The 26,199-nt window shown below is 48.1% G+C and overlaps 1 protein-coding gene and 1 pseudogene across 4 annotated transcripts in view; both read right to left on the bottom strand.

The window, feature by feature from the left end:
• Positions 1–2,759: 2,759 nt before the first annotated feature.
• Positions 2,760–26,199, bottom strand: part of PBX4 (PBX homeobox 4) — a 42,123-nt gene continuing 18,683 nt past the window's right edge. Inside the window, exons 3-8 of one of the 4 annotated variants that reach the window (XM_053586355.1) lie at positions 10,428–10,672; positions 10,002–10,192; positions 9,637–9,772; positions 5,459–5,615; positions 4,950–5,000; positions 2,766–3,384 (exon numbers count right to left, since the gene is read on the bottom strand). In XM_053586355.1, coding sequence (XP_053442330.1) covers positions 3,374–3,384; positions 4,950–5,000; positions 5,459–5,615; positions 9,637–9,772; positions 10,002–10,192; positions 10,428–10,672 — 791 coding nt within the window. In that variant the 3' untranslated portion in view covers positions 2,766–3,373. Of the gene's footprint in view, positions 5,001–5,458; positions 5,616–9,636; positions 9,773–10,001; positions 10,193–10,427; positions 10,673–26,199 lie in introns of those variants that run through there. The other 3 variants (XM_053586354.1, XM_053586357.1, XM_053586356.1) reach the window with 3 other exon arrangements.
• Positions 14,812–15,645, bottom strand: LOC128582436 (RWD domain-containing protein 4-like; annotated as a pseudogene).

A 26,199-nucleotide genomic window follows, 5' to 3' on the forward strand; every position in this document is an offset into this window, starting at 1 on the left:
TTTGTAGAGACAAAGTCTCATTTACAGCCCTCGGTAGAGTGTCATAACGTCACAGGACTCACAGCAACCTCCAACTCTTGGGCTTACGTGATTCTCTTGCCTCAGCCTCCCGAGCAGCTGGGACTACAGGCGTCTGCCACAACACCCAACTATTTTCTTGTTGCAATTTGGCTGGGGCTGGGTTTGAACCCGCCACCCTCGGTATATAGGGCCAGTGCCCCACTCACTGAGTCACAGGCGCTGCCCACCTCAAGTATTTTTATTCTTTATAGAGATGGTGTCTTACTATGTTGCCCAGGCTGGTCTTGAACTCCTAGCCTCAAGAGAGCCTTTCAAAGTGTGGCTGTGAGCCACCTTGAATTTCTGGCTTCAAGGCAGTCCTCTTGCCTCAAGCCTTCCAAAGGCTGACAACAGAAACTTAGGGCAGGGAGAGGGAGTCACTTTGATCTTCTGGCCACAAATGATAGAAAACCCAGATAAGGGGGCCGGGCCTGATGGCTCAGGCCTGTAATCCTAGCACTTGGGTGGCCGAGGCAGGTGGATTGCCTGAGCTCATGATTTCGAGACCAGCTTGAGTGGTCTCTGTCAGAAACTCCGTTTCTCAAAAATAGGCGGGTGTTGTGGCAGGTGCCTGTAGTCCCAGCTGTTGGGAGGCTAAGGCAAGAGGATCACTTGAACCCAAGAGTATGAGGCTGCTGTGAGCTAAGACGCCACAGCACTCTACCAAGAGTGATCAAGTGAGACTCTGTCTCAAAAAAGAAAAAAAAAGAAAAAGAAAAGGAAGAAAACTCAAATAAGCCACTGTGGGGAGAATCACGAGCTGACCCAACTATGGCCCAGAGTGGGCAGAAGGAACACATCTCCCCTTCTCTTATCCCTAAATATTCTTCCCCTCCATTTATGCCCCAGCCCCACAACATTCCAGTTTGTGGAGAGTCCAGGGCCTTTATTCTATGGCTGCTGAGCACCCAAACTGCTCATGCTGGCCAGGATGGGGGTGACGATCAGGGTGCCTCCCATAGGAAAGTTCAGTGGAAACATCACAGTGGCTCTGGGGTGGTTCTCTGATGGCTCTCCCTGGTCTGCCCTGACATCATGCAAGGCAATGAGGGAAGAAAGGAGGCTGGTAATGCCATCAACCCTACGATAAAGCTAAACTTTGAGAGCAGCAAAGATGGGAATTCCCTAAAAATCCCATACTTGGGACCACATGAGAGACACAGAGGCTTCTCTGGAAGAGATGAGGAGCAATATCCAGGATATATCAGATGGGGAAGAGTGAGGTGGCACGTGTTGGTGAAAAGTGGAGCCACATAAGTTGGGGTGCTCTGTTAGATCATTGCAGCAGAACACACCTGGGGAAGGGGTCAGGACAGGGCAGGGGAGGGCCCAAGGTGCTTTCCCGTGCCCTTTTGTACTATGTGCAGCTGGGATCCTGTTCTTGGCTCTTGGAGGCATGTGGAGACAGTGTGGTGACACAGCAGGCAGGAGCTACCTGACCATAGCACACAGAAGTCTGGGGTCTGGTAGATCCCCTGGTTGAGAGAGACTCTGGAGTCCAGGGCCGGGGCAGGGGCTAGGTCTGGGGGCAGCTAGAGCTGGGACCTCACTGGAGCCCAATGGGGATCAGAGGGGCAACCCTCCCTTATTTGCGGCAGTTATCACTCTTAGGACTCATGGAGTCTTCGTGTCTGGGCAGATCCTGGTCTGTAGCCCTCACAGAGCCAGGCAAGGACACCCCCATCAGCTCAGTATGTGTCAGTTCCATGGTGGTGCCTGACAGGTTCTGTTATTCAAGGGGAGAGGCAGGATAGGGGGACCTCAAAAGGGTAGGGCCCTTCAGTTTCAGAACCAGAAGACACTAGGGAACCAGCTGGCCAGCACCTAGAGTGAACTGGTGTGAAGGCACACGAAAGCCTTCCTGAGCCATGTCAAGGGATGGGCAACTGAGGACAGAAGCTCAGATACTGGTCATGGTGGCAGCTGATGGGAAGGGGTTGGGGTGACCATGACACTGACTGATGGGGGTGGGCAGGGAACATTTGCTCCAGGCTTGGCAGCAAATTCACTTTCATTTGCAGGTGAGGAAGCCACGACCTGGCAATGGCTGGGAAGGAGATGAGGAAGGTTCAAGCAGAGGACAGAGAGTTCAAGCAGAGGACATCTGAAGGTTCAGGCAGATGACAGAAAAGAGAGACCCCGGATAGAAGGATGCTGAGCATTAAGCCTTGGCCAGAAATGGGCCAGTGAGACCTCACAGCACAGAGCGCAGGAAAGTATTCAGAAAGCTTATGTAATGACATAAGAAATGTAATGACGGGTGGCGCCTGTGGCTCAAGGAGTAGGGTGCCGGTCCCATATGCCGGAGGTGGCGGGTTCAAACCCAGCCCCCGGCCAAAAACCACACACACACACAAAAAAAGAAATGTAATGACATTTCAACTAAAAACAAACAAAAAATCCTCCATAAAAACAGGCTGAGTATGGGTGCTCACGCCTGAATCCTAAGCACTCTGGGAGGCTGAGGCTGGTGGATTGCTTGAGCTCAGGAGTTCAAGACCAGCCTAAGCAAGAGTGAGACCTTGTCTCTAAAAATAGCTGGGGCATTGTGGTGGGCACTTGTAGTCCCAGTATTTGGGAAGCTGAGGCAAGAGGATCTCTTGAGCCCAAGAATTTGAGGTTGCTGTGAGCTATGACACCACAGCACTGTACTGAGGGTGACAAAGTAAAACTGGCTCAAACCCCCCCCCAAAAAACACAAAAACAGCAAAAACAAAACAAAGTGGCACACTAATTCCAACTGAAATTTTGAGCTCAGAACAGATTTAAATCAGAACAGAATGAGATAACCCCACGGAGTGTGGGAAGTAGGTACATGGTAACATAGGTGAGCAGCAGAAGCACATCGCGTGTGACACAGCTATGATCGATGCCTACAGTGTCAACGACCACCCGAAACACATCTGTTTAGTGAACAAACATCAAAATTAAAATAAGCCAAAAAATTTAATGGGAAAATTTGTGACAAGTCCTAGAAGAGACAATTCCTAGTCTTACCATAAAATTACTAGTAAGAAAACAACTGAGGTGGGAGAATAAGTGCCATTTCTGGCCATCTTGAAGTCCAGCAGGCTGGTCCCAGGAACCGGGGGCTCAGGATCACCACCTCCAGTCGTCCTGGGTGTTCTGAGGTCATCAGCTACATGTGCAGTAACAACTCAAGTGCAATGCACAGGAACCTATGTGGCTCTCCTTCCTGCTCATTTGCTTTCTGCTTATCCCCAAAACTTAATTATACGTCAGAGTTGACACTGCCAAGGTCTCCAGCAGGTGAAGTGGTCAACAGTGGGGGGAGGGGTTGGCCCCCTCCCAGCTACCACTGGCCTGAAAAGACAGAGACTGAATATCAGATGCAGTGACTATGAGAGCAATGACCACAGCTGATGTATCCCCAAGGCAGGCCTTCCAGGGTACACTAGGTCTGTTAGTCTGAGAGGAGCTCAGACAGATGATGTCAAGGGCATACTCTGCCCTGGGATGCTGTCACTTAGTTAGGAAAATGGATAGTAGGTCTGTGTCCCAAAAGGAAGAGCTTAATGGGGAAGGGCAGGGCTGATGCCCAGGGCCGAGGAGGGCTACCTGTTCTACCATGGAGCATCTGTGCTTGCCCAGGCTGTGCAGGACACCATGGAAGGTAGCTGTGAGTGAGGGGTCTTCATAGGGCCTGACACTGGGAGTGGAAGGTGCTCTGACAGATGAAGGCAGGATAAGGCAGCCATGCTGAGCACAATATGGGTGTAGGTGCCTGAAGGTTGCGGCATTTATACCAGGACCCCGTCTTCCCAGCTGGCTAGGTGGGGTGGGTAGGAAAGCCTGGTGGGTCCAGGGCTGGTGGTGGCTGGGACCCTCACCCCCAACTCATCTTATACACACCTGTACCTGCTATGCATGAACCATGGGACTAAGCCATAGTGGTGCAAAGGGCAAAAGGACTGTCACCTGCACCTGGCTGGGAGTTGTCATGGTGACAGGAGGGTGGCAGCCACTACCAGGACAGTTGTAGGGTGTGTGTCCATTCTGAGCCTCCAAGTGGCTGAGGTGGTAAGTCAGGAGGGGGCTGCCTGGCTCTGCAGGGGTCACCTCCATGAAGGGAACGTGGACTCTGCAGGGCCTTGGCCAATGCCATACAACCTTGCTCCAAGGTGGTCATGCCTGTGCAGTATCTTCAGGACAATCCATATATAGGGTCCTACAAGCTTCACCTGCAACTAGGTTGTCCCCATGACCATCCAGGGAGACTGGGGAGGTCCCAAGGCCTGTTATAGTGGGCATGTCAGCTGCCTGAGACCCCTGGATCATTTTCTTGCCACACCCCAAATGAATCCTCTCTCTGGCCAGTTGGGCACCCATAGCTCCTCATCAGACAGTAGGAAAGGAGAGGCTGATGCAAAGCACTCTTTCTAGCTAGGACTGCAGCCCTGGAAAGGTGGTGGTGAGTCTAAGCCCAGCAGAGCCCCACATTTGCAATAGAATGGCCCTATCTTTCCTCCAGGCCTCCTCTGCGAGTGCCTGCCCCTTTCTCTCCAGGGGCAGATTCTACCTCCTCCCCACGCTCCCTCAGGATGGGGAATCCTTTCCTTCCACAACCAAAGCCCTCATTTGAGGTCCTGTATCCACTGACTGCTCCTGGTGGGTGCCACGAGTTACCATTCTGCCACAGGCAGAGGTAGGAATGACGGGGACAGTCTTTGCAGCACGAGTCCTGCAGAGATGTGCTCCTGGAGGTGGCTTAGCCAAATTGCAGTTGTCACAACATGAACCACACATGGTTGCTGGGACCTCCAGGGATCCTGCCTGAGGCCAGGTTGGGAAGTGGAGGACTTCCTCAAGATGGCCCATTTTCAGGATCAGCCACCCATCTGGGCTCTGTGGGACTGTTCCCAACTCACCTGGGACTGCGGGCTGGTTCCCCCAGGAGAGGGCAGGACATATGCCAGCATCTGCAAGGTGAGAAAGACACCCCGGACACTGGTCAGTGTGAAGGGCCCAGAGCAACCTGGAAGAGGTGGGAGTGGTACAGCAGGAGCCAGTGTCATTTGAGTTATGGCAGTCCCTCAGGTGGGAATGTGGCTCCTGCCCACCAGACATCTGTCCTCTGCCTTGCCCAAGCCCCATGTAGGGGAGAGAGAACTTGCTCAGAGAGGAGAGCAGGGCACCCCCACACTGCTCATGTTCTTTCTTATTGGTATCAGTGTTCCTGTTCCCTTAGCAGCATTGCCTGCAGGTATTGGTTGGGATCATGGCCAACACAAACCAACATCTCACATTTTAGACAGAGGAAAGAGGTACACACTGTGACCAGTTGGGGAGGGGTAGGGTGGTCTCATGACAACTGCCCACATGGTGTTTGGTGGTCCCGAACAGACAATGGTCCCTGAGCTGGGCCAGCCTCACTCACCAGAGCTGGGTGTTGATGGGCAGCTGGTGTGGCTCCCAGGGACCCTGACTTCAGTGACGTCTGTGGCTGATTTACCCGCGTAAATGGCAGCTTCTTCTTGGAACTTCCCTAGGTTCTTTTTATACCGGATTCTTTTATTGCCAAACCAGTTAGAGACCTGTGGATACCCACACAGAAAGTTGCTGGAGGAAATGACCCAGCATGAGACATGATTGGCTTTGGACATACTCAGTCTGGGGGCTGGTTAAGAGGCAGGGCCTGAGAGGTGGCACCAGATAACCATGGGCACAGGGAAATATCCACATGGGTTGAGGACACCCTGGATCCAGAGTGTCTTAAGAGAGAAAAACAAACTCTACTGCCTAAGAACCAGGCGCTGCTGGAACAAGGAAGGAAAACAAGGATGTCTGTGATATGCCCAGAGATTCAAGAAAAAAGTGCCACTTGCTGCTCACTGTAGCAGCAGGGTGCAGGTTACATTCCTCTATAGCAGTGGTTCTCAACCTTTCTAATGCCACGACCCTTTAATACAGATCCTCATGTTGTGGTGACCCCCAACCATAAAATTATTTTCGTTGCTACTTCATAACTGTAATTTTGTTACTGTTATGAATCTTAATGTAAATTCTCACATACAGGATGTATTTAGGCAACCCTGGTGAAAGGGTCGTTCGACCCCCAAAGGGGTTGAGACCCACAGATTGAGAACTGCTGCTCTACAGGGAAAGGGAGAGCTAGGAAGAACTCTGGGACCTGGTAACTCTACTTCTGGGAGTTCAGTCTAAGGAAAGAATGGAATGGGATCAAATCTAGAACTTAGCAGGGTGGCACCTATGGCTCAATGGAGTAGGGCATGGGCCCCATATGCCAGAGGTGGTGGGTTCAAACCCAGCCCTGGCCAAAAACTGTAAAAAAAAAAAAAAAAGAAAAGAAAAAGTCTAGAACTTAGCAAATGACAAAGACAAACTGTGGTAGACCCAGGCACTGAGCTAAGCACTTTTCTTTTTTTTTTTTTTTTGAGACAGAGCCTCAAGCTGTGGCCCTGGGTAGAGTGTTGTGGCATCACAGCAACCTCCAACTAGTGGGCTTAAGCGATTCTCTTGCCTCAGCCTCCCAAGTAGCTGGGACTACAGGCGCCTGCCACAATGCCTGGCTATTTTTTGGTTGTAGTTGTCATTGTTGTTTGACAGGCCTGGGCCGGATTTGAACCTGCCAAGTCTGGTGTATGTGGCTAGCTAGTGCCTTAGCCACTTGAGCTACAGATGCCGAGCTATAAGCACTTTCATATATTGTTTCACCTACTCTTTATGATGACCTGGGAAGGAGCTGTTAACACACCCATACTATAAGAAAGCAGAGGCTCAGTGGAATAAAATAACTGGTTCAGAACTAAGATGGAATCTGAGCCCAGGTCTGACTCCAAACTGCACAGGAGTCCCCTGGGGTGGGGGCTGTCACCCTCAACAGCATTGCTGATGCTTGGGGCTGGATCAACCTCTGTGGAGGTGTTCTGCGCATTGTAGGTGGTTGAGTAACATCTCTGACCTGTACCCACCAGATGTCAAAAACAGTTATGACAACAAAAATGTCTCCTGGGACAGAATCATCCCTGGGTGAGCACCCCTGGGCAACCTTCCTACAGGCACAGTGACATCTGATGGCCATGCAGGGCCACAGGTCCATATCCCAAAGCCAAGTGTAATATGCAATAGTATAATTAGCAAAAATGAAATTGCTGGGTGATAAGTAGGATTGTGGATGATCTTTGCTACTTAAAAATGTTTTTGGCCAGGCATGGTGGTTCATGTCTGTACTCCTACATTTTGGGAGGCCCAAATGGGAGGATGGCTTGCCATCAGGAGTTTGAGACTGGCCTAAGCAAGAGTGAGACCCCATCTCTACTAAAAATAGAAAAAATTAGCTGGACATGGTGGTGCACACCTATAGTCCTAGGTACTCGGAAGCTGAGGCAGAAAGATCACTTGAGCCCAGGAGTTTGAGGTTAAGTATGAAGATGCCACTACCCTCTAGCTAGAAGAGACAAAGCAAGACTCTGTCTTGAAAGAAAAAACAAAACAGTTTTTTTTAATGTCTCTACGTTACCAGAAAGATGCCTTTGTGCTCCCTGCTCCTAATAGTGTCTCTTCCCTGCCTGTCGCAGGGCATGAGGTAGCTTTCTCTTGACCTATGTGAGGTAAGCCCTGGCTTCCATTTATATGCAAAGAATGCCCCAGAACTTCAACTTCAATGCCTTCAACTTCAACTGTGTAGGGTCAGGGTAGGGGTAGGGCAGGGAAGTAGACCTACTTCCACAAAGAAGTAGAAAGAATGGCAGCAAATAACCTTTCCTTGGCATGTCGGAGGGACAAACAGGAAACTTTCTGCATGGCAGGATCAAGGACGCTGGACCTGCCACTAGGAGCAAAAGAAGTCCCAGTGGCTGGTGGAGGTTGGCCCCTGGGTAGGGCCTGCTATATCCATGGGAAATGGCACCCCATCTAGGTGTGGAGGCAGCACCAGCCTGGGCCTAGGCATCTTCTCCACCTGTGGTAACTCAGGAGCTGCCAGCCACTTCCACCCAGGACTCTTACTCAGGCAGTTGCAGTTGTCCAGGGCTCCCCTAGCCCCACCTTGGCTGGGCTACCTACTTCCTTTCTCCCTTGAGCCTCTTTAGCCTGAGACTCAGGAGCTGTTTGTGTCCTGGAGATGTCCATGGGCCTGAGCCATGACTCCTTTCCCTGATTGTTTCTTCCCTGCCCCCTCACCTCTCCTTGGGTGAACCTCAAAGCCTGCATTAATGTCTGCATCCTGAATTAAAAAGACACTCATGTCCCAAGACCTGGTGGTCTCACCAAAGTAGAGTGTTCCTGGCTCAGAATTCTCCTGAGGGGCAGGACAGGGGAGGTCTTGGGCCTAGGCCACGCAGTGGGACAATTCCTGGAACATGGCTGGTGCTTTTCAAACTCTTGTCTGCAACCAACTCTCTCTCCAGATGAAATCTCAGATGCAAACCCATCTGCTGTCCGGAGGCCTCAGCCCTGAAGTGAGTCTGGTTGTTTTTTAGACAACTGTTTGTGATGCTCAAGGGGTGGTCATGCCTGACACTTCTCCCAGGGCCCTGGAGACCCAGAGGCACAGTCCCTCGCTCTAGCTCTTCACTTGTTTCTGGCAATACCATAGAAGTATGCTCACCCAATGAGCAAAGTGAGAGGTGACTGGCATCTCCATGATGTTTTGCTGCCTGTGTGACCCTGAGGAGTTCCAAGGGCTCTCTGTCACAGAGATATAGCTGGACCTAGCCTGGGTAAAGCATGGTGGCTAACAGCTAGAAACCTAGCTCCTTCAACTGCAAAGTAGAGAGTAGAGGGCGGTGGTGATTTTCAGCGAGCCCACTGCTGCCAGATACTGTGGGGCTGTGCCTGCCCAAGTAGGAGTGTTGCAGCCAGGCCCTACTCTACACACTCATGCTGTCCCATGGGTATGGCCTAGACTTACTGTCCCCACTTTCTTTTTTTTTTTTTTGTAGAGACAGAGTCTCACTTTATGGCCCTCGGTAGAGTGCCATGGCATCACACAGCTCACAGCAACCTCCAACTCCTGGGCTTAAGCGATTCTCTTGCCTCAGCCTCCCAAGTAGCAGGGACAACAGGCGCCCGCCACAACGCCCGGCTATTTTTTGGTTGCAGTTTGGCCAGGGCCGGGTTTGAACCCGCCACCCTGGGTATATGGGGCCAGCACCCTACCCACTGAGCCACAGGTGCCACCCACTGTCCCCACTTTCAAACCCTCCGGGATATTTCTTTGCCTTATAGCCTCCCCTTTGCCCTGAATTACACAGAGGATATTAGTAGCAGACAAGCAGGCTATACAGGGTCAAGGACCACACACTCATATCACCTCAGGGAGCTCACACTCCATAATCATCCCTCAGGAGTCTCCAAGTGTCTTGGTGGGTGCACTTCGATCTTTCTCACAGTTAAGAGAGGATAGCCCCTGCCTGAATCCCACGTTTGTAGTGCAGAGCCAGGACCTGAGCCTAAGCAACTGACCTAGAGCCTGGACACTCGGCTCCTGTTCCCCACTGTCCACATATTTAACTAACTTCACTGGTTGTCCTCATGAAACTTAATCTACCACCCCTTATAGGTCCTAGGGTGCATGGCAGAAGAGGACATCACCTGAGAGACCGTGATGCCACCCTTCCTGGCCAACTCTTCTTTGGCTTCTTCGCTGGGGTAAGGATTGCTCAAATGGGAATAAAAATACTCATTCAGCACTTCTGTTGCCTGCTTGCTGAAATTCCGTCGCTTACGCCTGCAAAGACAGCCTCAGTTCATGTTAATATGTTGGGACTCTCCAACTATGGTTTTCTAGCAATTCTGAAAACAGCAATCAATACTTCAGGATCTTCTTCCCAAGAGGTTGTGTGAGGCCTAAAATCAGGTCAGAATCCCCAGGACTGACTCCAACCCAAGCCAGCACTGATTCCCTCCATTTTTCTCAGAGCCCACCCTCAGGGCCTTGGTAGTGTGTGGTCCCTGACCTGGCATCAAGGAACCGTGAGCGTAGCGTCATCACGGCCTCACAGGTGCTCTGCTTCAGCTGCATCTGGATGGCACTGAACTTGCTGTGAATGACGCCAACCATGTGCTCAATCTCCTTGGGGGAGACGGGTCTCATCCTGCTCTGCTCCCGGAGAAGATTGGTGACATGCATGGTGAACTCATGGCAGGCCTGGGGTAGGGACACAGACAGGCCAGCCTGTGACTAACCAGCCACCTGCCACCCACTGTGGCTCACACGCAGGCTGGTGACTAAGAAGTCAATTGAGAAGGGCTTTCAGTAAAACTGACCACCTTTGTGTATACTCCCTGTTCTGTGCCACAAAAGAAAGGTGGTTAGCGTTCCAAGTTTTGCTTTGACAAATGCGCATTCACATGATAGAAACTCTTCCATGCAGAAAGATCACCTGTTCATATTTCTCTAGCTCAGAGTGGTAAATCTGTCGGATCTGAGACAGCTTGGCCCTGTAGTCAGAGTGCTCAATGCTATTGTCATTTGGACAGCCACCTGGTGTTGCTGTGCTGGCCATCACCACCGGTCCTCTTCCTCTCTTCTCTGGCCTGGACACACCCTCAGCCAGCAGCATATTATCCAGCCTTGTGAGCTGAGCGTCCGGGGGATCTTCTTCCTGAATGCCACAGATGCTTACCACTAGATAAGAGAGACAGGAACAAATCAGGACTCATTTTCTGAAGAGAAAACAAACTACAACAAAACATTAGCACTGGTGTCCTGTTTGACCATTTTGCATAAACCCTCTGGGGAAAGGAATACTTTATTTTATTACTAAAATGGATAATAAACCCAAGTAACCCATTATGACACTGGTCCAAGTGCCACTCTGAGGAGTACAATCACAGGGGTTCTCAACCTTCCTAATGCCATGACCCTTTAATACAGTTCCTCATGTTGTGGTGACCCCCAACCATAAAAATTATTTTTGTTTACTTCAAACTGTAATTTTGCTACTGTTATAAATCATAATATAAATATTTGATATGAAGGAGACCCCCAGGTTGAGAACCGCTGGTCTAGAGAGAAAGGGAGGACAGGCTACAGCTTGGCACAGCCCATGCGAGCAGAATTTGGCCATGGACAACAGGGCCTGGGCAGGAACAGGAAAGAAACCTGGCGCCGGGGAAGCCTAAACCCCTGAACCAAGTCTCCAGAAGTGCCAAGGAAGAGGGCACATCTCAAATGCTACCCAGGCACAGGACCGTGCTGGTGTGGGTCTGTGTGTCTGCTGTGTATGTGTGGGGTTGTTGCTATAAAGTTGTTGGGGAAAATCCTGATCAGAGTGCCAGTGGGCCAGGAGAGGTGGCTCACATCTGTAATCCTAGCCCTCTGGGAGGCCGAGGTGGGTGGATTGCTTGAGCTCACCAGTTTGAGGCCAGCCTGAGCCAGAGCGAGAACTCGTTTCTAAAAATAGTTGGGTGTTGTGGCTGGCACCTGTAGTCCCAGCTACTTGGGAGGCCGAGGCAGAATTGCTTGAGCCCGAGGTTTCCAGCACTCTACCAAGGGCAACAAAGTGAGACTCTGTCTCAAAAAAAAGTGCCAGTGGCCAGGCAGTGGCTCATGCCTGTAATCCTACCATTCTTGGGGGCTGAGATAGGAGGATCACTTGAGATCAGGAGTTTGAGAGTGGCCTGAGTAAGAGGGAGATGTATCTACAGAAAATGGAAAAATTAGATTGCTTTAGCCCAGAAGTTTGAGGTTGTAGGCATCTATGATGACAACACCATAATCTGTGACTATGGCAACAGAATGAGACCTTGTTTCAAAAGAAAAAAAAAAAAGCTAAAAAAGAAAGATGAAAAACCCCACTGACAGACTATAAGTAGAAAAACAAGACAATTGGCCCTGCAATTTAAAAAGCTGTCCCAGCTCCTCTGAGAGGGGCAGGGGAAACAGTTGAGGAACAGCCACCATCTATTTGAATGGGGACCTCAGATCAGCTGCAGGGTGGTCAGAAAGAGAATCCATGGGACTTGTGCCTCTGGATGTGGGTGTAAGAGAAGAAAAGGGCCCAGAATGACTCACAGATTCCACCATGAGCAATACAACAAATGGCACCCCATTCTCCCAAGTACGGCACAGAGCAGCAGCTTATGGAGATGGGACTGGGTGAAAATGTGGCCTCAGCCTGGTCCCATGACCCAGCTAAGCATGGGTGTCCAGGTGTCTGGGAGGCAGCTGCTTCCTGGGAGTCGAGGGCTGAGCAAATTGTCTGGGCTGCAGATCTGTACTTCGGGTCATCCGCACGTAGGGGTGTGTATGTGAGAAATCTTGACCTCTATCTAGGAGAAGGCCAGTTAGGGGTAAATGTTGGAACACCAACATTTAAGGGATAGGCAGAGGAGAAGGCAGAAAGAAAGCATTAACTCACTATGTCTCATGTTCCAATATTGGAATGCTCAAGAAGTTATGTGGGAGTTATTTATATCCTGCTGCTCAAGGTCATCACCGAGGTCTCATTTTTCACACAGGTCTGCCTACTGAGGGTACATGTTATTGCATGATGCACTGAATTAGTCGCTTCTGTAGATACTGGTGTGCTTGTCAAAATGTGATCTGAAGTTTTGGAAAATTTTTTTTTTTTTTTTGTAGAGACAGAGTCTCACTTTATGGCCCTCGGCAGAGTGCCGTGGCCTCACACAGCTCACAGCAACCTCCAACTCCTGGGCTTAAGCGATTCTGTTGCCTCAGCCTCCCGAGTAGCTGGGACTACAGGCGCCCGCCACAACGCCCGGCTGAAGTTTTGGAAAAATTTGAAGAACCATCCAATGGCAGGTAAATACAATTTTACTATACTACATCTTATACTAGTAATTTTTTCCTGTTACTTCTCTACTAGTTATGCTATTGTGCTGTAAAGAGAAAATACTGAAGTTATTGTTATATTAGTTATGAGTTTGACTTTTTTTTGCATATTCCATTTTGGGAGCACTAGGAAAGACATTACCACCAGGACTAATCATATCTTTCCCTTTTTTTTTTTTTTGTAGAGACAGAGTCTCACTTTATGGCCCTCAGTAGAGTGCCGTGGCATCACACAGCTCACAGCAACCTCCAACTCCTGGGCTTCAGCGATTCTCTTGCCTCAGCCTCCCGAGTAGCTGGGACCACAGGCGCCCGCCACAACGCCCGGCTAATCTTTCCCTTTTTTTAATTGAAATCATTTCACAAGTCTCAGGATGCCTCAAACTCTTAAGTCTACATGAAGTAACTGACCTGCTAGAGACAGATGGCAGCATAGAAGCAAGTGCTATAGTGATACGACCACCTGAAAATGCTATAGCAGTTGTTTCTGATGAGGACCCAGGAGATGAAGAAGGTGGAACAATAAATAATCTGCCAGGTTCTCTGTTGTGCGCACCTGCATATCTTACGATGCTGAGTCTGACTCAGATGGTCCCTCACACTCACCTGAAAGTGACTCTCTTGACAATGAAGTTCCATCTCGTCACTGTGTAGCAACCTCCTCCATCGGAGAAAAAATGACTAAAATTGTGTACAAATCACAAAAAGCTGACCTAACTGCACAGCCCACACCAGGTAGCGTTACAAAACCATCCGATGATTTCTTCACCAAAATGAGAACTCCCACAGAAAGTCTTGTGGGTTTTTTTTTTTTTTTTGAGATGGAGTCTTACTTTGTCACTCTCAGTAGAGTGCTGTAGCATCATAGCTCACAGCAACCTCAAATTCTTGGGCTCAAGTGATCCTTTTGCCTCAGCCTCCCAAGTAGCTGGGACTATGGGCACCTGCCACAACACCTGGCAATTTTTTAGAAATGGTGTCTTGCTCTTGCTCAGGCTGGTCTTGAACTCTTGAGCTCAAGCAATCCACCTGCCTCAGCCTCCCAGAGTGCTAGGATTATAGGCATGAGCCACAGCACCTGGCCTCATACTCCTTTAAAAATTACCACATCCACTAGAATAAGATCATATAACTTAACACTGGTTATTTCCCCCCATAATTGTCCTTTCATGTCCTATCCTCAACAGGCTTCTTTTGTTTTTTTTTGAGACAGTGTCACTTTGTCACCCTCGGTAGAGTGCCAAGGTGTCATAGCTCACAACAACCTCAAACTCCTGGGCTCAAGCAATTATCTTGCCTCAGCCTCCTGAGTAGCTGGGACCACAGGCGCCTGCGGACAAAGCCCAACTATTTTTAGAGACAAAGTCTTGCTCTGGCTCAGGGTGGTCTTGAACACGTGAGCTCAGGCAGTCTACCCGCCTCGGCCTCCCAGAGTGCTGGGATTACAGGTGTGAGTCATGGTGCCTGGCCTTGACAGGCTTCTTAAAGTATATTAAACAGTAACATTTTCACCTTTTATTAAGACAAGTTTGTGAAAATCATTTAATACAACCAGACCTCTTCATTAATTTTCAGCTTACAACATTTTAAATGTAAGAAATATATAACAAATTGTTTAATGGCTGGGCACGGTGGCTCATGCCTGTAATCCTAGCACTCTGGGAGGCTGAGGTAGGTGGATTGCTTGAGTTCAGTAGTTCAATACCAGCCTGAATAAGGCTGTCTCTAAAAATAGCCAGACACTGTGGTAGGCTACTGTAGTTCCAGCTACTTGGTAGGCTGAGGCAAGAGGACTCTTGACCCCAAGAGTTTGAGGTTGCTGTGAGCTATGATGCCACAGCACTCTACCAAAGGACGACAAAATGAGACTCTGTCTCAAAAAAAAATATAGTTTTAGAAAAAGCAACTTCAGTACCATAAAATAGTAAAGAAAGATTGTGAACCCAGTTTCCTTTTTAAAGAATCTTCTTTCCTTGTCTCAAATTCCAAGCATTATTCATCATCTTTAGAGCCAGTTTTGCTTAAATGCTTGACAACATCAACCCAGTTCTGACCCCAAGGAAGTTCCCCTTTGTGATCAGTCAGCTTGCGTTTCTAGGCTTTTGAAAGTTGTTCCTTTTTGTCTTTTTTCTTACTTGATGAGGCTGTGCTCGGAGTTTCAATTGTATTGCTTGTCAATGTTGAAGAATTAATGGGATAGTGATTCTCCATGAACTGCTCTTTATCATCCTTGGCATATTCAAGTAATGTATAGGTCATCGCTGTTCCAAGATTGACTTCCAGTGCTGTAACTTGGCTAATACACTTTGCCTTATAGCTGCCTAAAGGCTGCCTTATGGCCTTTACAGTGTTATTTAAAAGTGTTCACATGTTCTAGAACAGGGGTCCTCAAACATTTTAAACAGGGGGCCAGTTCACTGTCCCTCACACTGTTGGAGGGCTGGACTATAGTTTAAAAAAAAAAAAAACTACGAATAAATTCCTATGCACACTGCACATATCTTATTTTGAAGTAAAAAAACAAAACGGGAACAAATACAATCACACCGCCTCATGTGGCCTGTGGGCCGTAGTTTGAGGACCCCTGCTCTAGAACATTATAAGAAAAAAAAAGTTTTCACAGATATAATTGGAGGTATTTGGGGACATGTTTCTGTCTAGGAAATCTCTATTAAAGAAGGCTTTGGGATCATCATTTTCACCCTTTATTGAAATGAAACTGGAATTATTTTCTAGAAACTTTTATCTCCTTCATAATTAGAATATAATGCTTCTAGCTCCATCTCCTGGTCCTTGGCAGTCATTGTGCGAGTTGCTGTGGCAGCATTCCTGACACTGCAGAGAAAACAAGGGCAGACCCTGAGGCTGGGGCATTTCCCTTCCACACCTTGTCTGGTGGGAGAGACACTCATGGATGTGAGTCCCTGGTGCTCTAGCTCTCAGCAGTGCCCAGCAGTTGGCGTGAGATTGTGGGCCCTGAGGCAGAGGCCATGGCAAGTGGAGTGCCTGAAAGAAGTACGTTATCTTTGATCTTCAAATTCCTATTCTGAGAATTTATCCCACAGGGATAACAAAGATGTATGCACAAGAGGCACACTACCACAGCATTTATAATTATGAAAGACCAGAAGCCTCCAGATGTGCATAAATTTGGGCACAGACAACACATTCATCACACTTGGGCCCTGTGGTGTTGTTAACTGTGTGTTTCCTGAAGGTGCCATCATGAGAGGCAATTGAGCCGCACAAGCCTTATTTCCTTAAGGTATGTATTTGCAACATAAGTGTCTGAGAAAAAGCAAAGCTTTAAAAAGTAAGTCACCCAAAAGGAAAAAAAAGTAAGTTATCTAAGAAAACCCTGTACCTCAGTCACCACCATCAGTCACTGCAGGGGATGCTGCCATCCCAAGCATGTGAGTTTGTATTCACTGTCTGCCAGCTGCTCCTCATGTGGAGCCTGCAGCTCCCTCAGCACCAAGCCTTTGTCCTCCCAAGGCACCATCACTGGCATAATTATAGTCATTAGATCTTTGTTACCATAAATTACAGCAAGCTCAGTTCCAGTGGACTGTTCCAGAGCATCTCACACATGCCCCCTACTTCTCCCAGGGCTCTTATCTGGCAGGCCAGGAAGCCTTGGGGACTAGAAGGTTAAGCTCTCAGGTGCTGTCAGCTGGAGGTACTCACAGCAAGAGGGATCTAAAACAAAGGTATCCCTCCCCTCCCCTCTCATACTGCTGGATTTCCCATTGTATTGAGAGTAATAAAAATCCCAGTAAACTAAATGATGATGTGAAACATGAAACTGCTATGGACTAAATGTTTGTGTTCCCCCAAATTTACATGAACCCCTACCCCGCAATGTGACTGTATTTGGAGATAGGACTTTCTAAAGTAATTAAGGTTAAAGGAGGTCATAAGGGTGTGGCACTGATTTGGTAAGATCACTGTATTTATAGGAAGAGACACAAGAAGCTCACTTTCTCCTCACAAAGAGACCATGTGAGCTCACAGCAAGATGGTGGCCACCTACAAGCCAAGAGAAAAAGCCTCATAATGAAATCCATCTACCTTGCTGGCCCCTTGATCAGAGACTTTCTAGTCTCCAGAACTGTGAGAAATAAACTGCTGTTGTTTAAGCCACACAGTCTGTGGTGTTTTGTTAAGGCAGTCCATGCTAAGACAGGAACATAACCTTGAGCTGTTTTTAGTTTTCTCTCCTTATGAAACAAAGACTTGGTTGAAAGCAGAAGGTTCAGAGGTAGAGCCTCTTTTGCCCTGACTTTCCCAAACTACTCCCCTCACCCATCAAGAGTGCTCTCCATTGGCAACAGGGCTGTATTCCAGCTTCTTCTCACATTGGGGATAGGAGGCTAGGCTGAGGAAGTCTAACACACGGGCCCTAACTGGGCCCTTAGGTCAGCTGCTTTCTGATTATGTGGCCTTTCCTATTGTGTGGCCATCAAACATGTCTCTTCACTGGCCATCACCTTTTGCTGTGAATACAGCAGCCCTGAGCACTGACTGATGGAATCAGGGGACAAAAGGGTGTGGGATTCAAAAAAATATTTTTAGTAGAAACAGGGTCTCACTCTTACTCAGCTGGTCTGAAACTCCTGAGCTCTAGAGATGTTAGGATCTGCCTGTCCCAGCCACCCAGAGTGATTTTTTTTTGTGGTTTTTGGCTGGGGCTAGGTTTGAACCTGCCACCTCCGGCATATGGGACTGACGCACTACTCCTTGAGCCACAGGCGCCACCCAATTTTATTTTTTTTTTAAATTAGCTGAACATGGTGGTGCACTTCTATAGTTTCAGCTACTTGGGAAGCTGAGGTAGGAGGACTGGGCCCAGGAGTTTGAGGCTAAAGTGAGCTATGATCAGGTCATTGCACTCCAGCCTAGATGACAGAGAGACCCTGTCTGTAAGTATGGAAAAAAAAAAAAAAAGAAGTTTACTGGTAGGTATTGTGTATCAAGCTTGTCCTATGCCACTGACTTGCCCTATGCTTTCCCCATGCTGGTGTTCCAGGGAGGGAGTCAGAAAACAAACTAGAAACAAAAGCAGAAAGATAACTTCAGTCACTGGCTAAGCCCTAAGATGAAACCTAAATAGGGTATCAGATGCTATAAAAAAAAGTGACAATTCACAGGAATATGTGGGTGAACTGAGGTCTTTTATTTTTTTTATTAAATCATAGCAGTGTACATTAATGTGATCATGGGGCACCATACACTGGTTTTATACACCGTTTGAGACATTTTCATCACACTGGTTAACATAGCCTTCCTGGCATTTTCTTAGTTACTGTGTTAAGACATTTATAGTCTACATTTACTAAGTTTCACATGTACCCTTGTAAGATGCACCGTAGGTGTGATCCCACCAATAACCCTCCCTCCACCCATCCTCCCCCCCCTCCCCTCCCTCTGCCCCTTCCCCCTATTCTTAGGTTATAACTGGGTTATAGCTTTCATGTGAAAGCCATAAATTAGTTTCATAGTAGGGCTGAGTACATTGGATACTTTTTCTTCCATTCTTGAGATACTTTACTAAGAAGAATATGTTCCAGCTCCATCCATGTAAACATGAAAGAGGTAAAGTCTCCATCTTTCTTTAAGGCTGCATAATATTCCATGGTGTAGTGAACTAAGGTCTTAAGCTATAGTTTTACTCTTTGAGATATAACTCCTAGCAAAATCCTCCAGACCTTGAGGTAACTTTATAATACATTTACTGAGATATAATACACACGTCATAAAATTTGCCCATTTAAAATGAATAGTTCAGTGGTTTTTAGTTTATTCCCAAGGTTGTGCAAACACCACTGCTACCACTTCCATCCTCCTCAAATGAAACTCCCTCCTCATTAGCAGTTACTCCCCACCCCCACTCCCAGCCCCCAACAACCACTAATCTTTCTGTCTCCATGGATTTACCTGTTTAGACATTTCATATCAGTGAAATCATATATATATAATCATGATTATATATATATATATATATTTTTTTTTTTTCTTGAGCTGTCGCCCTCGGTAGAGTGCCGTGGTATCATAGCTCACAGCAACCTCAAACTCTTGGGCTTAAGCAATTCTCTTACCTCAGCCTCCCAAGTAGCTGGGACCATAGGTGCCTGCCACAATGATCGACTATTTTTTGGTTGCAGTTGTCATTATTGCTTAGCAGACCTGGGCCGGGCTCGAACCCACTACCTTAGGTGTATGTGGCCAGCATCTTTGCTGACCGAACCATGGCGCCACCAGTGAAATCATATATTATGTGGCTTTTTGTGTCTGTTTCACTCAGCATCAAGTTTTCAAGGTCATCCATGTAATAGCATAAATCAGGGCTTTAATCCTGTTTATGGCTGAATAGTATTCCATTGTACGGATGGTCCACATTTTGTTTTTCTGGTCATCATGGACACTGGGTTATTTTCATGATCTTTGATTTGAATATTTGTATATATTGACCCACTTGTCCGTCCTATAAAACTTTCACAATGAAGTAATGTTCTAGACTTGCACTTCAGGTGGCACCAGCCACATGTGGGTATTGAGCACTTGAAATGTGGCTACAGAGGCTGAGGAGTGCCCTGGATAACTGTATCTGGTTTTAACTAATTTGGATATAAACAGCCCTGTGGTGAGTGTCTGCTGCACAGGTACAGGAGTAACAATGGCTGATGAGACTCAGAGGCTTGATTTACAAGTCACCCTAAGACTGGGGGCTAGGAAGGACACTCAAAGCAACTTGGAAAATAACTCTCCAGCTTCAGCTCTAAAGAACTGTTGTACATAGGACTGAGCCCAGTGTATAGCTGATTAGAACAGGGATCTGAGGGGCGGTGCCCATAGCTCAATGGGTAGCTGGCAGGTTCGAACCCAGCCCAGGCCAGCTAAAATAACAATGACACTTTCTTTCTTTCTTTTTTTTTTTTTTTGTGGTTTTTGGCCAGGGCTGGGCTTGAACCCGCCACCTCCGGCATATGGGACTGGTGCCCTACCCCTTTGAGCCACAGGCGCCGCCCAACAATGACACTTTCAACAACAAAAAAAATAGCCGGGCGTTGTGGCAGGTGCCTGTACTCCCAGCTGCTTGGGAGGCTGAGGCAAGAGAATGGCTTAAGCCCAAGAGCTTGAGGTTGCTGTGAGCTGTGATGCCATAGCACTCTACCCAGGATGACAGCTTGAGACACTGTCTCAAAAAAGAAAAAGAAAAGTGTTTGAGAACAGGGGTGCAGTGGCTCACACTTGTAATCCTAGCACTTTGGGAGGTCAAGTTCGGAGGATCGCTTGAGGCAAAGAGTTTGAGCCCAGCCCAAGCAACATAGCAAGGCACCATGTGTACAAAAAAATAAAATAATTAGCTGGATGTGGTGGTCTACGCCTGTAGTCCTGGCTACTCAGGAGGCTGAGGTAGGAAGATTGCTTGAGCCCAAAAGTTCGAGGCTGCAATAACCTATGATTGCCACTGAACTCCAGCCTGAGTGACAGAGTGAGAACCTGTTGGAAAGAAAGGAAGGAAAGGAGAGGAGGAGAAGGGAGGGGAGGAAAGGGAAGGGAAGGTTCAGAGAAGTTATAGTCTGGCCCTCAAGGTAATGGTTGGGACAGAAAGAAAGCCCTGGGAGCACAGTAACCCCAACCAGAAGCTGGATTTACAGATGACTGTTTTGCAATTGAAACAGACCTGATCAGCTGATAAGGGAAACAATGTGTATTACTTACTCCAGCCAACTACCAGCAAGGCCAAGAAGGAGGCAGTCAGGAGGACGAACCAGCACTCCCTGATATAATGAATAATTTACATTTACTCCTTTGAAAAGAGCCATCTGTGCTTAGATAGCACAGCAAGGCTAGGTTACAAGCATTTGCAACACCTCTCAATCCTCAGAGACTCAGACCAGCACAGGGGTGGGTCACAGCACACAGAAAACAAAGCTGACCCCTCCCTGTGAACTGCCAAAACAGGTAGACTGGATAGGTCTGTTAGGGGCCACAGTGCTCAGTACACCTGGGCCAAGCTGCCTGCCAACCTTCTATCTCAGACAGAAAGGTTTTTTTTTGTGTGTGTGTTTGTCTTAAATTGAGACAGAGTCTTATTTTGTCACCCTCAGTAGAGTGCCTCGTGTCATAGCTCACAACAACCTCCAACTCTTGGGCTCAAGTGATTCTCTTGCCTCAGCCTCCCTAGTTGCTGGGACTACAGGCACCTGCCACAATGTCTGGCTATTTTTTGTGTTGTTGTTGTTTGTTTAGCAGGCTTGGGCCGGATTCAAACCCACAAGCCCCAAAGCATGTGGCTGGCACCCTAACCACTGAGCTACAGGTGCCCAGCCTAGACTGGAAGGGTTTTTTTTTTAAAGATAGAGTTTCACTGTGTCGCCCTCAGTAGAGTGCGGTGGCATCACAGCTCACAGCAACCTCAAACTCTTGGGCTTAAGCAATTTTTTTTTTTTTTTTGAGACAGAGTCTCAAGCTGTCGCCCTGGGTAGCGTGCCATGGTGTCACAGCTCACGGCAACCTCAAACTCTTGGGCTTAAGCGATTCTCTTGCCTTAGCCTCCCAAGTAGCTGGGATTACAGTCACCCGCCACAACGTCCAGCTATTTTTTGGTTGTAGTTGTCATTGTTGTTTGGCGGGTCTGGGCTGGATTCGAACCTGTCAGCTTCGGGGTATGTAGCTTGAGCTACAGGCAACGGAGCCTTAAGTGATTCTCCTGCCTCAGACTCCCAAGTAGGTGGGACTACAGGCACCCACCAGAACGCCTGGCTATTTTTCTATTGCAGTTATCATTGGTGTTTAGTGGCCTGGGCTGGGTTCGAACCCTCCAGCCTTGGTGTATGTGGCTGGCGCTGTAACCACTGTGCTACTGAAAGGTTTTTACACAAGCTGGCACTCACATTCCTGTGGAGGCAAAGCCTGACCCACTTCAACATGCAAGACTGTTCCTGGTCTGGTGCCAAATGCCACTGTTTGAATTCAGGCCATAATTTATTCCTCACTGGGAAAATCAATGTGACATGTCAAATCCAAACACTTCTGAATTCTGCAGTGCACCTAGCCCTAGAGTTTCAGACAAGGGACTGTGGCTAGTATTTGGTCCTCCTAGCTAAATTCAGAGATCTCCAACCAACAAGGGTTTATTTTATTCTCCTCAGAACAGATGCTATACATACCAAGGATAGCTATTTCTAGGAAAGAGAGTTTGGGAGGAAGTGTGCAAATCAAGAATGCCCTTGGCCTTCAGAGGTCACCATGGCAAGAATGCCCAAACATTGGGCATTCAACAAACACATAAGGTACATGGACAGCATACAGGTACCAGGATAGGCCCTGAGAACACAATGCATCCTAGACCCTGTACTAGCCAGAAGCAGTCATCGATGCCTGTGACATGGGTGGGCATGCAGGGCCCATGAATGCAGGCTAAGAGAGACAGGAAGGGTTGCCTTCATGAGTGAGAAGGGTGAGGGATAGCACACAGCTTGGCCGTGGGTTCCTAGGCATGCCCTGAGCAGGCCTCTGTCCTCTCTTAGAGCTTTACGATGGTCATCTCTGAGAAGGAGCAAAAGTGCCTGCCTGAGTCTGCTGGAGGGCTCAGGGTGATGATACCAGGAAGCACCAAGCTGCCTGACCCACAGTCCAGGCTCCATTAATGCCCACTGGCCTTTAAATGCTCTGCTGAAGTTTGGTCTTTACTCTAAAGGCCTGTTGTAGACTTTGCCAGAGGGCAATGTGAGAAATGGAGATTAACTGGGGAAGCAGCCATGTCTTGTCCTCTCTTAGTGTGGAGTACACAGGACCCCAGCTTGTGGGATCACTTACTTATTCAGCAGCAAGATTTTTTGGGCTGAGACTCTGCCATTCCTGCTCAGAGGACTGGGGGAAGATGGGCAGAATGGAGATCTCATTTACTTTCCTGCCACTGGCCAGCTTGTTCCTGAGACTAGAAGGCCGAGCTGTTCTTCACATCTAGGCCTGTGTTCCACAGGTTGGACCACAACGCTCCTTCCTGCACTTTTGACAGGAAAAGACACACTGAAGTTGACATTTAAGAAACGGCAGCCACTGACTATCTCAGGCCATGGAGGGGGACTTCAGCTCATGGCAACTGTGGACAGCTTGAGCTGTCAAGGTTAAGCGGTTGCTGCCCCTTCCCTGGCCCACTGTGCTCCAAAATACAGCCTGTGCCTAGAAGTTTGAGCCAGCCAGTGAAAAAAAACTCATTCAAGTAGTGGTGCACACTACTCAGGAGGCTGAGAAAAGAGGATTGTTAAAGCCCAAGAGTTTGAAGTTGCTGTGAGCTATGATGATGCCACGGCATCCTACCTAGGGTGACAGAGTGAAACTCTGCTGTCCCCCACCCCAAAAAATCATTCAATCATTCATTTTGAATAAAGGCCCAGATTGGACACATGTGGCTTGTGCTTTCAGCCCTGCAGCTGCCTTAGGACTGACTCAGGACAAATCAAAAATCCTAAGTGAAAGCCAGGCACTGTGGCACATGCCTATAATCCCAGCAACTTGGAAGGCCCAGATGAGAGGACAGGATCGGATTCTTTGAGGCCAGCAGTGCCTGAGCAACATAGTGAGACCCCATCTCTCTCTCTCTCTCTCTTTTTGAGACAAAGTCTCACTTTGTCACCCTTGGTAGAAAGGGTGTGTCATAGCTCACAGCAACCTCAAACTCCTGGACTTAAGCAATTCTCTTGCCTTAGCCTCCCAAGTAGCTGGGACTAAAGGGATCCACTACAACACCCGGCTATTTTTAGAGATGAGGTCTCACTCTGGCTCAGGCTGGTCTCGAACCTGTGACCTCATGCAATCCAACCGCCTTGGCCTCCCAATTGATGGGATTATAGGCATGAGCCACTCATTGCACCTGCCTTTCTTTTTTTCTTTTTGAGACACAGTCTCACTCTCAGCTTAGCTTACAGCAACCTCAAACTCCTAAATTCAAGTAATCCTCCTGCCTCAGCTGGGACTACAGGTACCTGCCACCATGCCTGGCTAATTTTTCTATTTTTAGTAGAGATGGGGTCTCACTCTTGCTCAGGGTGGTCTTGAACTCCTGAACTCAAGGAATCCTCCTGCCTTGGCCTGCCGGAGTGCTAGGATTACAGGCATGAGTCACCGTGCCCGGATAAGACCCCTTCTCTTAAAAAAAGAAAATATCCTTTGGCCACGCATGGTGGCTCACACCTGTAGCACTCTGGGAGGCCAAGGCAGGTGGATTGCTTGAGCTCACGAGTTCAAGACCAGCCTGAGTAAGAGTGAGAACCCATCTCTACTAAAAATAGAAAAACTGAGAAAAGAGGATCGCTTGAGCTGCGTTGGAGGTTGCTGTGAGCTATGACATCATGGCATTCTACCCAGGGCAACAGCTTGAGACTGTCTCAAAAAAAAAAAAAATCCCAAGAAGGGCGGCGCCTGTGGCTCAAGGAGTAGGGCGGCGGTCCCATATGCCAGAGGTGGCGGGTTCAAACCCAGCCCCGGCCAAAAAAAATAAAAAATAAAATAAAATAAAAAAAAAAAAAGAAAGAGAAAAAAAATCCCAAGAGAAGTTCTTGAAGCCTGGGAGTCTGGGGCAGGGCTATGTCAGGAGCTGAAATAAACAGACACCTGTACCTAACCTTGTAGCACTGGATATCAATCCCTTATTGTTTTTCCTGAAACTATCTATATAGAGACAGAGGGAGATAAAAAGAGGTGTGCCGAGACTGAACACCCACATTCTTAAGAACTGGTTTCTCATTCAGTCCCAAAAGCTGACAGGAAAAAGATCAAGAATGACAACTTCCTGAGATAACAACTGATTAAAGTACTTCTTTTTTTTTTTTTTTTGTAGAGACAGAGTCTTACTTTATGGCCCTCGGTAGAGTGCCATGGCCTCACACAGCTCACAGCAACCTCCAACTCCTGGGCTTAAGCGATTCTCTTGCCTCAGCCTCCCGAGTAGCTGGGACTACAGGCGCCCACCACAACGCCCAGCCATTTTTTGGTTGTAGTTTGGCCGGGGCTGGGTTTGAACCCACCACCCCCGGTATATGGGGCCGGCGCCTTACCGACTGAGCCACAGGTGCCACCCTAAAGTACTTCTTAAAACTGTTTTTTACCACTACTAAATTCTGTATTTTGTACTGCTAAACATTGCTGTGGGTAGTGGGGAGCCCCCAAAGGGCTGCATCCTAAAATAGGTTGGGAGGGACAGGGGACAGTTCAGGTTCTGTGCCTATTGGCACACATGCCTCAGTAGGCGGCACTGACACTGGCTTACTTTTTTTTTTTTTTAAGAGACAGAGTCTCACTTTATTGCCCTTGGTTGAGTGCTGTAGCATCATAGCTCACAGCAACCTCCAACTCCTGGGCTTAGGCGATTCTCTTGCCTCAGCCTCCCGAGTAGCTGGGACTATAGGCATCTGCCACAACACCTGGCTATTTTCTTGTTGCAGTTTGGCCGGGGCTAGGCTTGAACTCGCCACCCTCAGTATATGCGGCAGGCACCCTACCCACTGAGCCACAGGCGCCGCCCACAGCCATTTTGGGGTTGTAGTTGTCAATGTTGTTTGGCAGGCCCGGCCTAGATTCAAACCCGCCAGCTCTGGTGTATGTGGCTGGCGCCCTAGCTGCTTGAGCTATAAGCACCGAGCTGACAGTGGCTTACTTTTATTAGGTAAAAATTGAAATGGATCAACATTACAGAATTCCATGATAACAAAAAGTACATAACTATAGCCAGTGTCCCCAAGGGATGGACACATTCTAGCCATGTCCCCTGCAGATAGCTTCTCTCAGCACGTAGGACTAAGGGGTCATTGGGTGCAGGACCACTGCCTGTCCAGATCACTATGCAGAATGCTAAAGCACCAACAGGGAGTGCTGTCAGGGATAAGAAGACAAATTTGCTTAAAAACAACTCACTGCTAGCAAGAAGCTTGTGTATCTGGTTCCCCAAGAAAGTCTAACCTTTGTGCTTCCATTTCCATGACATCTATTCCCCATAATTTAATAAGGAGAAGATAAGACCAGTTATCAGATATTTATACACCTAGGAGAGGCATCAGAGGTCAAGAATGGTAACTTGAGTGGGGACAGAAGCCAGGGGCATCAGGACCTAGCACTCAGAGTCTGGGAAAGAGGGCCACCTGTCACTGGTATTGGAGACCAATGGGAGTATTAATGCAGGGTTGGGGGGAGGGTTGTCAGACAGCATCCTGATGAGGGGCAGAGGTACAGAGGGGTCTATGTTGAGGAGAATTGGTATACATGGGAATGAGGCCTGGGAGAATGATTAAATAAAAGTCCTGAGGATAACAAAAGCAATGTTCTCACTATTGGAGAAAGGAGTTACAAATATG

Source organism: Nycticebus coucang, chromosome 3 (genome assembly GCF_027406575.1).
Source record: "Nycticebus coucang isolate mNycCou1 chromosome 3, mNycCou1.pri, whole genome shotgun sequence".
NCBI lineage: Eukaryota > Metazoa > Chordata > Mammalia > Primates > Lorisidae > Nycticebus > Nycticebus coucang.